This window comes from Mobula hypostoma, chromosome 18 (assembly GCF_963921235.1).
Source record: "Mobula hypostoma chromosome 18, sMobHyp1.1, whole genome shotgun sequence".
NCBI lineage: Eukaryota > Metazoa > Chordata > Chondrichthyes > Myliobatiformes > Myliobatidae > Mobula > Mobula hypostoma.
The window spans coordinates 41907903-41920758 of record NC_086114.1 but is presented as its reverse complement, the minus strand read 5'-3'; the positions used below and the strand labels follow the sequence as shown (position 1 = coordinate 41920758).

The window sequence follows — 12856 nt, the reverse complement described above, 5'->3', positions numbered from 1 at the left end:
CACTCAATACGCTGTTAAGATCAGGTGACATTTTTCGGCTAGCCAGCATTTCCCTGTGTGTGACACAGTGTGCAGACTGGCAATCAGGAGCAACCTCTGACTCGGGTAGTGAAACCAGACTCGTTAAGCTGTTCCAACAGCTGTGCTTCGATGTCCTCCGCTATGTCATCGATTCTCCTTGAAACTGTGGTGGCTGAAAGAGAAACCTGTGCCATCTTGTTAGCTGCAGCTTCTCCCAACCGTTCATGGCACATGTCCTTGGCAGCAGGCAGAATCAATTCTTCACCAACAGTGAAAGGCTTCTTAGCCTTAGCAATACGGCGAGCCACTAAGTACGACGCTCTCAGAGCAGCAGCGTTTGTGGAGGCGGTGGCTCTCAGCACTTGCTCACGTTTTTTCCGCTCAAAACACTCAACGGGTTTGTCTTTAAGTGCAGGGTGCTTGGACTCAGCGGCCAAAGCAGTTTTGAGGGCTTCATTGCCTTATTAGACAGCTTGTCTCCACATATCACACACGGGGGCTTGGAGCGTGTGAGTCACCGGTCGCAATAAAGCCATATTTTATGTACGACTCGTTGTATTTTCTATTGAAGGAAGCTTTCTTTTTTTTTCTTTGCAGTCTCGGCCTCAGCTGTCTCTGCGTTATCATCATCGTCAGGCCTTTCATGTCCCCTACCATCTCTTCCAAAGAAGCTCTCAAGCGACATTTGTTTTTTACTCATCGTTTAGTTGTAGGTTAATGACCGACTGATGTTCTCGCGTGGGTAATGACCTCGTGTGTGTTCAAATTCAACAGTGGGCGTGACAGGGAATGAGGAAAAGTGCAGTTGACTCGTATCGTTTCCTCGCTGCCCGGTAGCACATGCTTTGCGGCCCGATACCGGTCCACGGCCCAGTGGTTGGGGACCACTGCCTTATGAGAACAGGTCGAGTGAACTTGGCCTTTTCTCTTGGAGCGACAGAGGATGAAAGGTGACCTGATAGAGGTGTATAAGATGATAAGAGGCATTGATCGTGTGGATAGCCAGAGGCTTTATCCCAGGGCTGAAATGGCTAACAGGTGGTATAGTTTTAAGGTGCTTGAAAGTAGGTACAGAGTGGATGTCAGGCTAAGTTTTTTCACACAGACAGTGGTGGGTGTGTGGAATGCACTGCCAGCAATGGTGGTGGAGGTGGATACAGTAGGGTTTTTTTAAAGAGACCCTTAGATAGGTACATGGAGCTTAGAAAAATTGAGAGCTATGCGGTAGGGTAATTCTAGGCATTTTCTAGAGTAGTTTACATGGTTGGCACAACATTGTGGGCCAAAGGGCCTGTAATGTGCTGTAGATTTCAATGTTTTGTGTTCTAAGAAGAAAATATTAGATGCACAGTGCTATTGAAGGTAGTCTATTTTAGTTTTCACTGAATAGCCCTGTCAAAAATATTAACATACAAACCAAGACACCCTTTCAGCTCAGTTTGTATCACACCAGAAATAAAGTAAAACAACTCAAGGTACAAGTACACAATCATAGGGGGTTTTGCTGCTCTCGGTACCAGGCTGTGTATAATCAGGTTTTACTTTGCCTTGCAGATGGAAAAAGAACATCAGCAGCTTCTCCCGAGCTACACAGCACAGCCTTTCCTTGTGCCTGTGACTCACCCAACTGAGTATCCTAATCCCCAGTTAATGGACCACCTCCCCAGCTTCCCTTCCCCCTCCATGTTCCAGGACTCCAAACCTAAAGTGAAAAAAGTTCTGAAGAAAGCCCTGAATGAGAAGTACAGGACTAAGTATCTCAGACTGCGGAAGACTGTAAAAGCTTTGATCTTTGTGAGTATTTGTAATGACTGTTTTGCTGCACAGATTGTGCCATTTTTGTTTGTCATGGGTGGCAGGGTGGGGTATGTCTCCACCAAAGGAGGAGTAAGACACTTCTTCCCTCGACGAGCCAGCAGGTCACCCTTGGGCAAAGTGTAATACCTGGTTAGCCTTCCCTGATCAGGGTCCCGTGAAACCATGAGAGCAGGTGGTGGATGGTCGTATGAGTAGCTGGTACATATCACAAGTCCTGGTTATGTGACCACTGATGCCAGGCAGACAACCTCTGATAATGGCTGTTGTCACCCATCTCATAAAGATGCTACCCAGAAGAAGGCAATGGCAAACCACTTATGTAGAAAAAATTTGTCAAGAACAATCATGGTCATTTGATCATGATCACCCACGTCATACAACAGGGAACATAATGATGACGATAGATTGCCATTCTGATGAGGTTCCAAAGAATTGATAAAACAGGGGGAAGAGAGGAAATTGCAGAAGAAGACATCCTAGCAGATTATAATGTAAACAGAAACCTAGATTTTAAAAAGTGCCTAAGTATACATTTGCTTCAGGCTCATTATATAGATATTACTTCTCCATGTTTGCTTTCTCCCTCAGGCTTCCAGTAGGTACTGTTAGGTTTTGAGTTTTCTTTTCTCTGTTTTATTTCAAGTATGTTTAATCTTTCTGCATGCCTGTGATTCTTTTATTCTCCTCATTCCATCTAGGAGCTACATTGCTGCTGCTGCTTCAAATGGAGTATACTGTAGGGCACTAATGGTGCATTTGGTTCATGTGTAGGAGGAGGAACTAAATAATGTAATCAGTATGCATTTTTATATCACTACTGTTAATTTTAAGTACTTTGAAGAAACATGTGAGAAATGCAGAACTCTTGAGATAAGAGCAAAAGTGGGGCGCTCTCTTTCGAAGCTCCAATAGCTTTTTGTGCCACCTCTGTATGTTAGCTCCAGAGACGAGATGGGATTCAAAGTGGACAATGCTAATTCAGTTGGCAAGTCAGAAGAATGTTAATTGATTATTGATTGACTTGGTTCAAGCATCTTCTGATACCACCAACAAAACATTGCCAAGATAGGTTGATATTTGGGACATGTATGATTTTAATATAAATATTGCATTTTGCAGTTCCTGGGTTTTTTTTGACTGTGACCTGTTGCTTTCTGAGGAGTTGGTTTGCTTCTTCCCTTAAACTTTGAAGATGAGAATCCTCCTTGAAGTTCCAGGATCAATCAGGGACTGCATCAAGACATCTTTAGGGTTATGTCCAGTCCTAATGAAGGGTCTCGGCTCAAAATGTTGACTGTTTACTCTTTTCCATAGATGCTGCCTGGCCGGCTGAGTTCCTCTAGTATTTTGTGTGTATTACTACATCTTTAGGGTTCCTCTGTTATCTGTTATAGGCATCTGTTAGTCTCGTGAGACCATGGATTTGTGCCTTGGAAAGTTTCCAGGGCGCAGGCCTGGGCAAGGTTGTGTGGAAGATCGGCAGTTGCCCATGCTGCAAGTCTCCCCTCTCCACGCCACCGATGTTGTCCAAGGGAAGGGCAGTAGGGCCGATATAGCTTGGCACCGGTGTCGTCGCAGAGCAACGTGTGGTTAAGTGCCTTGCTCAAGGACACAACACGCTGCCTCTGCTGAGGCTCGAACTAGTGACCTTCAGATCACTAGACCGACGCCTTAACCACTTGGTGTTATCTGTACACCCACCTATTAGGTAGGTGTTGGTGGCTGTATGGTGCATCAACTTCTCCAGGATATTACCGGTAGGAATAAGGTAGCAATGAGACCTGTTGCTTTGGCTGGGTCCCAATAAGCGCTGGGGGATGTCTCTCTCACTTATAACACTCAAGAGCAGTTTGAGGTTGGTATTAACTGCAGCAGTCTTGGAGGCTGGCTACTAAGGGTGGCAGGCTACGTGGTGAAGACCTAGATTGGAGGGTCGCTAAATGAAGCATAGGAATACTACAGCCAAAATGTTACAGACCCAAGTCACTGGAATACTGAAATCAATGCACAAAGGACATGGAGGAATTCAGCAGGTCTGGCAGCATCTATGGAGGAATGTGAACAGTTGAAGTTTTGGGTCGAAAACCTTCATTTGGACTGGAAAGAACACTGAAATGGGTTTTAGGTGCATTGACTGTTCTGGGGAAATGTTTCTGCATACCTGCCTGGTATCACTGTGCATTCCTTAGCAGAAGCAGAAAAGTTTGTTTACAGTTACCTGGTAAACTGCAGACTCTTCAGAGACAAAAGAGGTTAATGTGGAATAGGTTATATTCCTGTTTTTTTTAACAAACTCATGTATTTTTCACATATGTGGTGGTTTACCCCCTCTCAGTGGCAGAAAGTGGTATAGCACCTTGCTCATTTTTCATTAGTTAAGTATTAGTACATAACCCATATGATGTAATTGTTTTACTTATGCAGCCTATTAACTAGTTAACCTATATCTAAGGCATTTCTTATTTATAAAAATGATGGATTTTTAAGAGGTGCCATCTTTATTCCTTTTGTCTTCACATTCATATCTTGCTTTTAACATCAAAGAAGAGAAAATCTGCAGATGCTGGAAATCCAAGCAACACACACAAATGCTGGAGGATCTCAACAGGCCAGGCAGCATCTATGGAAAAAAAGTACAGTTGACATTTCAGGCTGGGACCCTTCAGCACAACTAGCTCTTCTTGGAGCTTGCCAGCAGGGCATTGTTGATGGCTTTGCTGAAGTCCAAACAGTTAACTTCCACTGCAGTACCCTTATCTAGTCATGGGGGATTACATTATGCAGGTAGAGTGGGAAAATTAAGTTGGTGTGAATTCCCAGGAGAGGAAATTTGTAGAATGCTTATGAGATGGCTTTTTAGAGCAGCTTGCGGTTGAGCCCTCTAGGGAAAAGACAATTCTGGATTAGATGTTGTGTAATGAACCAGATTTGATTAGGGAGCTAATGGTAAAAGGACCCTTGGGCAATGATTATAATATGATAGAATTCACCCTGCAGTTTGAGAAGAAGATGATGCAGTAGAGTATTACAGAAGAGTAAAAGGAATTACTGTAATATAATGTAATAGAAATTCTATTACAGTAGAGTAAAAGGAACTACAGAGGCATGAAAGAGGAGCTGGCCAAAGTTGATTGGAAAGGGACACTAGCAGGGATGACGGCAGAACAGCAAAAGCTGGAGTTTCTCTTAGCAATTCAGAACACATCCAAATACATCCAAAAGATGAAGTAGTATTCTGAAGGGAGGATGAGGCAACTAAATAGCCATACAAAGAGAAAAGATGGAATATGTAGGTAATCTAGCCAATAATATAAAAGAGCCAAAAGTTTTTTCAGGTACAGTATATAAAGAGTAAAAGGGAGGCTAGAGTGGATATTGGTCCACCGCAAAATGACACTGGAGAGGACAAAGAAGTAGCAGACAAACTTAATAAATATTTTGCGCCAGTCTTCACTCTGGAAAACAGGAGTAGTATTCCAGAAATTCACAAGTGTCGGGAGACAGAATTGAGTGTCATTGCTATAACCAAGGAGAAGGTGTTTGGAAAGCTGAAAGGTCTGAAGGTAGTAAGTCACCTGAACCAGATGGATTACACTCCAGATTTCTGAAGGAGGTAGCTGAAGAGATTGTGGAGCATTAGTAATGAATGTTTAAGAATCACTAGAATCTGGAATGATCCTAGAGGATTGGGAAATTGCACGTCACTCCACATTAGTGACGCTACACGGGTCGGTGTTGCCACCACTTCTTTTCACATTATATGTCACCAATTTGGACGATGGAATTGATGGCCTTGTGGCCAAGTTTACAGATAATACAAAAGATAGGCGAAGAGTCAGGTAATGTTCAGGAATCAGGAGTTCGCAGAAGGACTTGGACAGATTGGGAGAATAGGCAAAGAAGTGGCAGATGGAATGTTGTGTAGAGAAGTGTATGGTCATGCACCTTGTCTCTCATTCGCTGCTGCCAGAGGACGGTGTCTACGTGTGATGGTCTCTCTCCTTTGTTGCTGTTGGAGAGTGGTACCAGCCGTTTGTGGATTGGACTGTAGTTCCTGGTTGGTCCCTTTTCTGTTGATATTATGCTATTTTGAGTGACATTGAATTGGGGTGGCCTGCAAATGTTGAACACTGATCTGAATTGAATATGGACTTTTCAATTTTGTGTTTTATATTTTGTGTTTTTGCTTGTTCTTTCTTGTTGCCTTTTGTGTGTGGGGGGGGTTGATGTTCTTGTTGCCATTTGTGTGAACTTGTTTTATTCTCGTGTGTGGGGGAGGTTGATGTTCTTGTTGCCATTTGTGTGACTTGTTTTATTCTCGTGTGGGGGAGGTTGATGTTTCTTTGAACTGGTTTCGTGGTTTTCTTTGCTTCATGGCTGTCTGTGGGGAAGATGAATCTCGGTTGTACACTGCATACATACTTTGATAATAAATGTACTTTAATTCCTTTGTATCCATTAATCCTTTGGTGGAAGGAATATAGGTGTAGATCGTTTTCTAAACGGGGAGAAAATTCAGATATCAGTGGTGCATAGGGACTTGGGAGTCCTTGTGCAGGATTCTCTGAAGGTTAACTTGCAGTTTGAGAGTCAGTGGTAAGGAAGGCAAATGCAATATTAGCATTCATTTTGCGAGGACTGGAAAATAAGAGCAAAGATGTACATCAGACCGCACTTGGAGTATTGAGAGCAGTTTTGAGCCCCTTATTTAAGACAAGATGTGCTGGCATTGGAGAAGGTCCAGAGGAGGTTCACAGGAACGGTTCTGAGAATGAAAGGGTTAATGTATGAGGTGAGTCTGGGCCTGCAGTCACTGGAGTTTACAAAAATAAGGTGGGGGGGATCTCATTGAGTCCTATGGAATATTGAAAACCCTAAATAGAGTGGTTGTGGAGAGAATGTTTTCTATACTGGGTGAGTCTAGGACTAGAGGCACAGCCTCGGAAGGAGGTACATCCATTCAGAACAGAGATGAGTGATGAATCTGTGGAATTCATTGCCCTGGATGGTCACGGAGGCCAAGTTATTAAGTATACTTAAAGCAGAGTTTGATTCTTGATTAGTCAGGGTATTAGAGGTTATGAGGAGAAGTCAGGAGATGGGGTTGATAAATTAGTCACAATGGAATGATGGAGCACATTTGATGGACTGAGTAGCCTAATTCTGCTCTTATGCCTTGTGGTCTAATGGTCTTCCCACAAACAAAGCCATGTTGGCTCTTTCTGATCAGATTCTTGTCTATCTAAATTCTGGTAGATCCTGTCCCTCATAATTTCCTGTAGCAATTTCCCTACTTCTGATGACAAGCTGACTGGCCTGTAGTTCCTTGGCTTGTTCTTCAAGCTTCAACATTGTTTAATGTAATTTCCTGTACACAAGTGTAAAGGAGAATGAAATAATTGTTACTCTGAATCTGATGCAGCACAGAAGAAGAACAATAAGATAAAAAACACAAAAATAAAAAAGCACAGTAAATATAAATACATAAATGCATCCTGCCAAAGGTTTTTGGCCCGAAATGTTGACTGTATTCTTTTCCTAGATGCTGCCTGGCCTGCTGAGTTCCCCTATCTATATATATCCAAAAGTGCACAACCTCACAAACCAGGATTTAATTCCATCTGTCATTGTTTTGATCAAGAGCATCCTGTAGGCCAGACAATTCTCCTCACTATCAACAGCAGCACCAACTTTTTTGTGCCATCTCCAAACTTACTAATCATACTACCTGCATTCATATCTAAACCATTAATATAAATGGCAAACATTAAGGGTCTCAGTACAGATGCTTGTGATACGCCACTGGTGACAAGCTTCCAATCACGTAAGCAATCCTTCACCATCAGCATCTTGTCACCAACATTACCAAATGCTTGTAAGTGTGGCCACCACTATGACTTTTGCAGAAGTAGATGAAGGCTTTGCAAATACCCTCAGTTTTGGAGGCTGTGGGAGTCACTATGTGGTCTGCTCTTTCTTATTCTGTATCTCAGTAACATGGCTATCAGGGCATGCACCAGGCAGTGTAACTAGGGATAGTGAAGGTGACGGTAAATGGAAGAGAAAAAGTTCTCTGATCGGAGTTTTTCAATTCTATGGCCTCTTGTTACCATCATTGCTTTCAGATTCCTTCTTCCTTGCTGGCAAAGAGGTATTCTTCCTTTTGCTGCTAGTCATTTGAGTGCTTGTGACCATAGCTAGGGTATATCCCATCATATTCAAGATTCCATTCTAATGTGATTGCTGCATTCACTGTGTTGTGATGATGACCAGTGTCTTCATTAACTTGCTCGTCCTGACAAACACCTCTGACATGGTTTCTTTCATACCTGAGGCAGGCTCCATCACTCTCCACAGTTTGCAAATTTGGGTTCTGCCCCAGAGGTCTTTTAGCAGTTTTCCCAGTACAGCTGTACCAAGTGGATGAGCTTGGATGGTCGTGCACTTTGAGCTAGTGCTCCTATTTCCACCCTGATACTCCCACTCACTTGCTGTGAAAGGTGATGTATATCTATCTGATGGAAGGAACGCAGTAGTTCTGTGATGCATGACTTCTCAAGGAGCTGTCGTTGTTGTCATTGGTGTCACGTTACATGGTGGTGAAGGCTTATGGGAAATAGAAGATGCCAGTTAGAATTCTGAAGGTAGGAACCTTAATTTGTGACTGAGTTTTCAGATTAGTGAGCGCATGAGAAGCATTTTGTCAAGATAAATGAACTTCTGTCAACAAGATCCTCTGATTAAAAATACATGCCTGCACCAATTACATAGACACCAATCTTCCTACTTCCTAATCTTTGAGTTACCCTCAGGTCGATCTCTTCAGTAGATGTAAAAGACAGTTTAACAAAAGAAGCAAGGAAGGTGGTGAGGAAAACTCTATTGATTGGAGAGCAGTTATGATCTAGATCCATTGCCTGGTAACAAGATCAGTCAGTGCCTTCCAAAGGGAACTGGAATGGCTGTGGTGAGGGAATAATTTGTAGAGCCATGGGCAAACAGCAGGAAAGTGGGAGATTGGAATAGCTGAGTAAGGAGCTGGCGATGTCTGCACTGGCAGAACAGCTGCTGGCCACGGCAGACAATTCTGTGATTTGTTATCTTTTAACTGGACCGTGAGGGATGAGACTTAATTTTGTGAATGGAAAAAAATAAAGTATATTTGATCATGTTCTGGTGCTTCTATCATGTTTAAATACAGCCATTCACCAGTTGTAAGTCTTCATTTGTAAGGTGCGTATACGGAGTTCATTTGTGAAGACAGGAGCTGTGTGGCGTTACCTGTCATATCCCAGGACCTTTGGACTTCATGCATTGCTGGAGTTAATAAGGAATGAAGTAGCAGTGTCTGATTATGGGTGTGATAACTCTGTTTCAGGAGAATGCTGCTCTGTGTGATGAAATCGCTTACATGGAACTGAAGTTTTTCCGAACTAAAGAGGAAAGAAGGTAGGGAATATTGTTAGATGCCAGTACCTCAGAGTTGTATCTCGGCTGGTTAGTGCTGTGACTTGTACATAGGCTATTCAGCTTGTTTTCTATTTGCTGCAGTTTGTGTCCTTGTAACAAAGAAGGAGACTGTTCACACCCTCAAGTCTATGCTGACTGCTGCAGCAATACTATTAGTTACTTCCCCATACTTTATTTTCTTGTAGTCTATTCTCTGTCACATGCCCATTTGCTCCCCCAGTATTTCTCCTACATCCCACTTACATTCTGGCCAAATAACCTACCTACCTGAATGTCTTTGGAATGTGGAAGGGAACCACAGTACCCAGGGAAACCTATGCTTAGAGTATGGAAACTCTACACAGATAACATTAGAGGTTAGGATTAAATCTGGCCTGTTGGAGCTATGCCCATGTGATTCCCTGTACTGGCATTAAACTGTTCCCCTGAAAGCTGTGAGCTTGTAACTTTGCAAGTGATCGAGCTCAGATATTGTAAACCCATCAGCATTCAGCTACCAAGCAAGAAGTAGTAAACACAAGCTAAAATATTGCTGAGTAAATGTATGTATCTGCTGTACATAATTGGACAGTGTAAACAGACTCTATATAAGCACACAACCCAAATTTGTATTAAATAATTTGTATTAAATTTGTTTAAGTGTATGGTCTTGAAGATGTTCTTGAATAATTCCAGTGTTATAATCCTAGCAATGCCTTGGGCAAACTAGAGACTTGAATTCACATTTTATTCTGGATCCAAGGTCACTGCATAGTCCTGACGAAGGGTCTCGGCCTGAAACGTCGACTGCACCTCTTCCTACAGATGCTGCCTGGCCTGCTGCGTTCACCAGCAACTTTGATGTGTGTTGCTTGAATTTCCAGCATCTGCAGAATTCCTGTTGTTATAGTCTGTATTTGTTGTTTATCCCTAATTGTACTTGAGAAGATCAAGTTAACAAATTGCACGTCACATGCCGGTGATAATAAACCTGATTCTGATTCATGGTGGGCTATGTTGCCCTATTGAAGACAATACTGCCTAAATACCAAGAGTTCCAAACTTAATCCCAAACACACTGAAGATCTTGTGCCTTATTTCTGTCAGAATGGTATACAGCTTGGAGGAGAACCTATAGATAAAGATGCTCCCAATTGCAAAAACAAACTGGAATCCATCATTATGTGTGTTTGGTCATTTTATGACCTAGGGCATTGCACACAGCTCTTTGAAGGGGAGTTAATTTATGATAAATGTAAGGAGATTCTTTAAGGATATAACCTGCCAGGTAGAAAGTGGGAAACCAATGACTGTAGTGTACTGCATCAAAAATGCTTTGGATATGATGCCACAAAAGAGGTGCAAGCCTAATGTGTAGGCTCTTTATATTAAGGGGTTGTAGCAAGGAAGGAGTATTAATTAGCCAAGTGAAAGAATAGATTCGATAAAGCAGAAATAAGCTGGATGAGAAATTAATTGTTGAATTCTGATGTTCAAGGGCATCTCAACGACCCTGATACCTTTCTGCATTTTTTGGACATGCAGGCACAGCAAGCAATTAGGCGGGCAAATGGAATGTTGTCCTTTAAGGATTATAAGTTTACACTAAAATTGTACAGTGAGCTGGTGAGACCACTCCTGAGGTACTATGCAGTGTTTTAATTTTTCCATTTAGGAAAATACATGCTCTGGTGGCGTACGGTAAAATAAATTCAATGACCTTTACAATTTTACACCAAAGCATCAACAAAAATAATCAATGCCAAGTGGCCAATTGTATACAGTCATTCAGCACAGAAGTAGACCCTTTGGCCCAACATGTCTATGCCAACCATCAAATATCCATCTGTTCTAATCCCATTGGCCAGAACTTGATCCACAGCTGTCATTGCCTTGATGATTCAAGTGCTTATCAAGGTGATTCTTAAATGTCAATAGAGTACCTGTCTCCTCCACTTTCTTAGACAGTGTGTTCCAGATTGCAACCACTCTCTAAATGGGGAGGGGGGAATTCTTGTTTCCCTGTAAATTTTTTGTTCTTTACCTGAAATCTGTGTCCTTTTATCTTGGACACACCTACCATGGGGAAAACTTATGAACAATCTACCGTATCTATCTCTCGCATTTTATAGTGGATAAGATGGCAAAGGAAATGTGAAATTGAAGTACAAGATTCCATAAATAAAAAGGAGTACGCAACGTCTCAGGAAGCTTAACGGTGGATGAATTCCCAGGGCTAGTTGAGATTGTTGCAGGCTGCTGTGGGAGGAGAGGGAAGCGGTAGCTTAGTCTCTTGTTGAGGTTTTTATATCTTTGATTACCTCATTTATGGTATCAAATGACTGAAATATGGTGAATGCGATTCCCATTTTCAAGAGGGGCAGCAAAGAAAAGCCTGGTAGTTATTGACCTGTGGGCACTTCATCAGTAGGTAAGGTATTAGAGAAAGAAGCTGCTGAGAGACAGATTAATGATCATTTGGAAAGATGGGAGTCTGAGATAGCCAGCATGACTTTGTCAAGTGCAGATCCTGTCTGATCAAACTGAATTTTTGAAGAGGAAACAGTATTGACAAGGGCTTGTCAGTAGATGTGGCTTGCGTGGACTTCAGTAAGGCCTTCAGCAAAGTCCAACAGTTAGGACCTTTGAGATCTGATGCAGGTTCACAAATTGTGTCCAAAATTGGTCAAGCAATAAGGTTGCTTCATTAGTCAGGGCATTGAGGAGCAGGGTTCTATCTCTGCTCACCCACCATGATGTGAAGGCGCAGAGAGGATTCATTAGAGTGTTGCCTGGGATGGAGAGTCATGAGGAGAAGTTTGGTCTATCTTCCCTGGAGCAGAGGAGTTTGAGGGTAGATTACTGAGATATATAAAATTACGAGGAGTATAAACTTTCCCCATATCAGGGGTAGATAAAACCAAAGGACATAGATTTAAGGTGAGGGGTAGGAGATTTAGAAGGGACTTGAGAGGGACCCTTTCACCTGGAGAGTGGTGAGTACCTGGAACACACTGCCTGAGAATGGTAGAAACAGAATTATTTAAGAAGTGCCTGGATAAGCACTTGAACCAGCAACTCATAGAAGACTCTGAGCCAAGTGCTGGAAGACCAGGTTAATACAGGTGGGTGTCCAGTGGTTGTGATTGATGTGGTGAGCCAGATAGCTTGTTTTCATGCTGTATGTCTCGGGCTGTATAATTTTTGTCACCTCTTTTAGGTCCTCCCTTAACCTCCTCTGTCTAAGGAAAGCAAACTTAGCCTTACAGTTCCATCCCAGGCAACATCCTAGAAGAGTCTACTCTGCACTCCCTCCAGTGCAATCGTGCCCTTCCTAATAGTTGTGGTGACCAGTACTGAATACAATCTGCTGGATGTGACCTCCCAGTGTTTTAGAAATGCTACTATCACCTCCTTGCTCTTGTGTCTGTGCCCAGCTAATAAAGGCCAACATCTTGTTTGTATTCACTCCATCTAAAAGAGCCTCTGCTATCTGTAATCTTTGGATTTGCATGCAGTTTCTCCTCAAATCTCCCTCGGGCCTTACAGTGGGACACAGTTGAATACA

The 12856-nt window shown here is 42.5% G+C and overlaps 1 protein-coding gene across 2 annotated transcripts in view; it reads left to right on the top strand.

The window, feature by feature from the left end:
- The window catches only part of tbrg1 (transforming growth factor beta regulator 1), a 49449-nt gene that overhangs the window by 33886 nt on the left and 2707 nt on the right, over positions 1 to 12856 (top strand). For both annotated transcript variants that reach the window (XM_063070797.1, XM_063070796.1), the window contains exons 7-8: positions 1576 to 1815; positions 9218 to 9288. In XM_063070797.1, coding sequence (XP_062926867.1) covers positions 1576 to 1815; positions 9218 to 9288 — 311 coding nt within the window. The remainder of the gene's footprint in view (positions 1 to 1575; positions 1816 to 9217; positions 9289 to 12856) is intronic.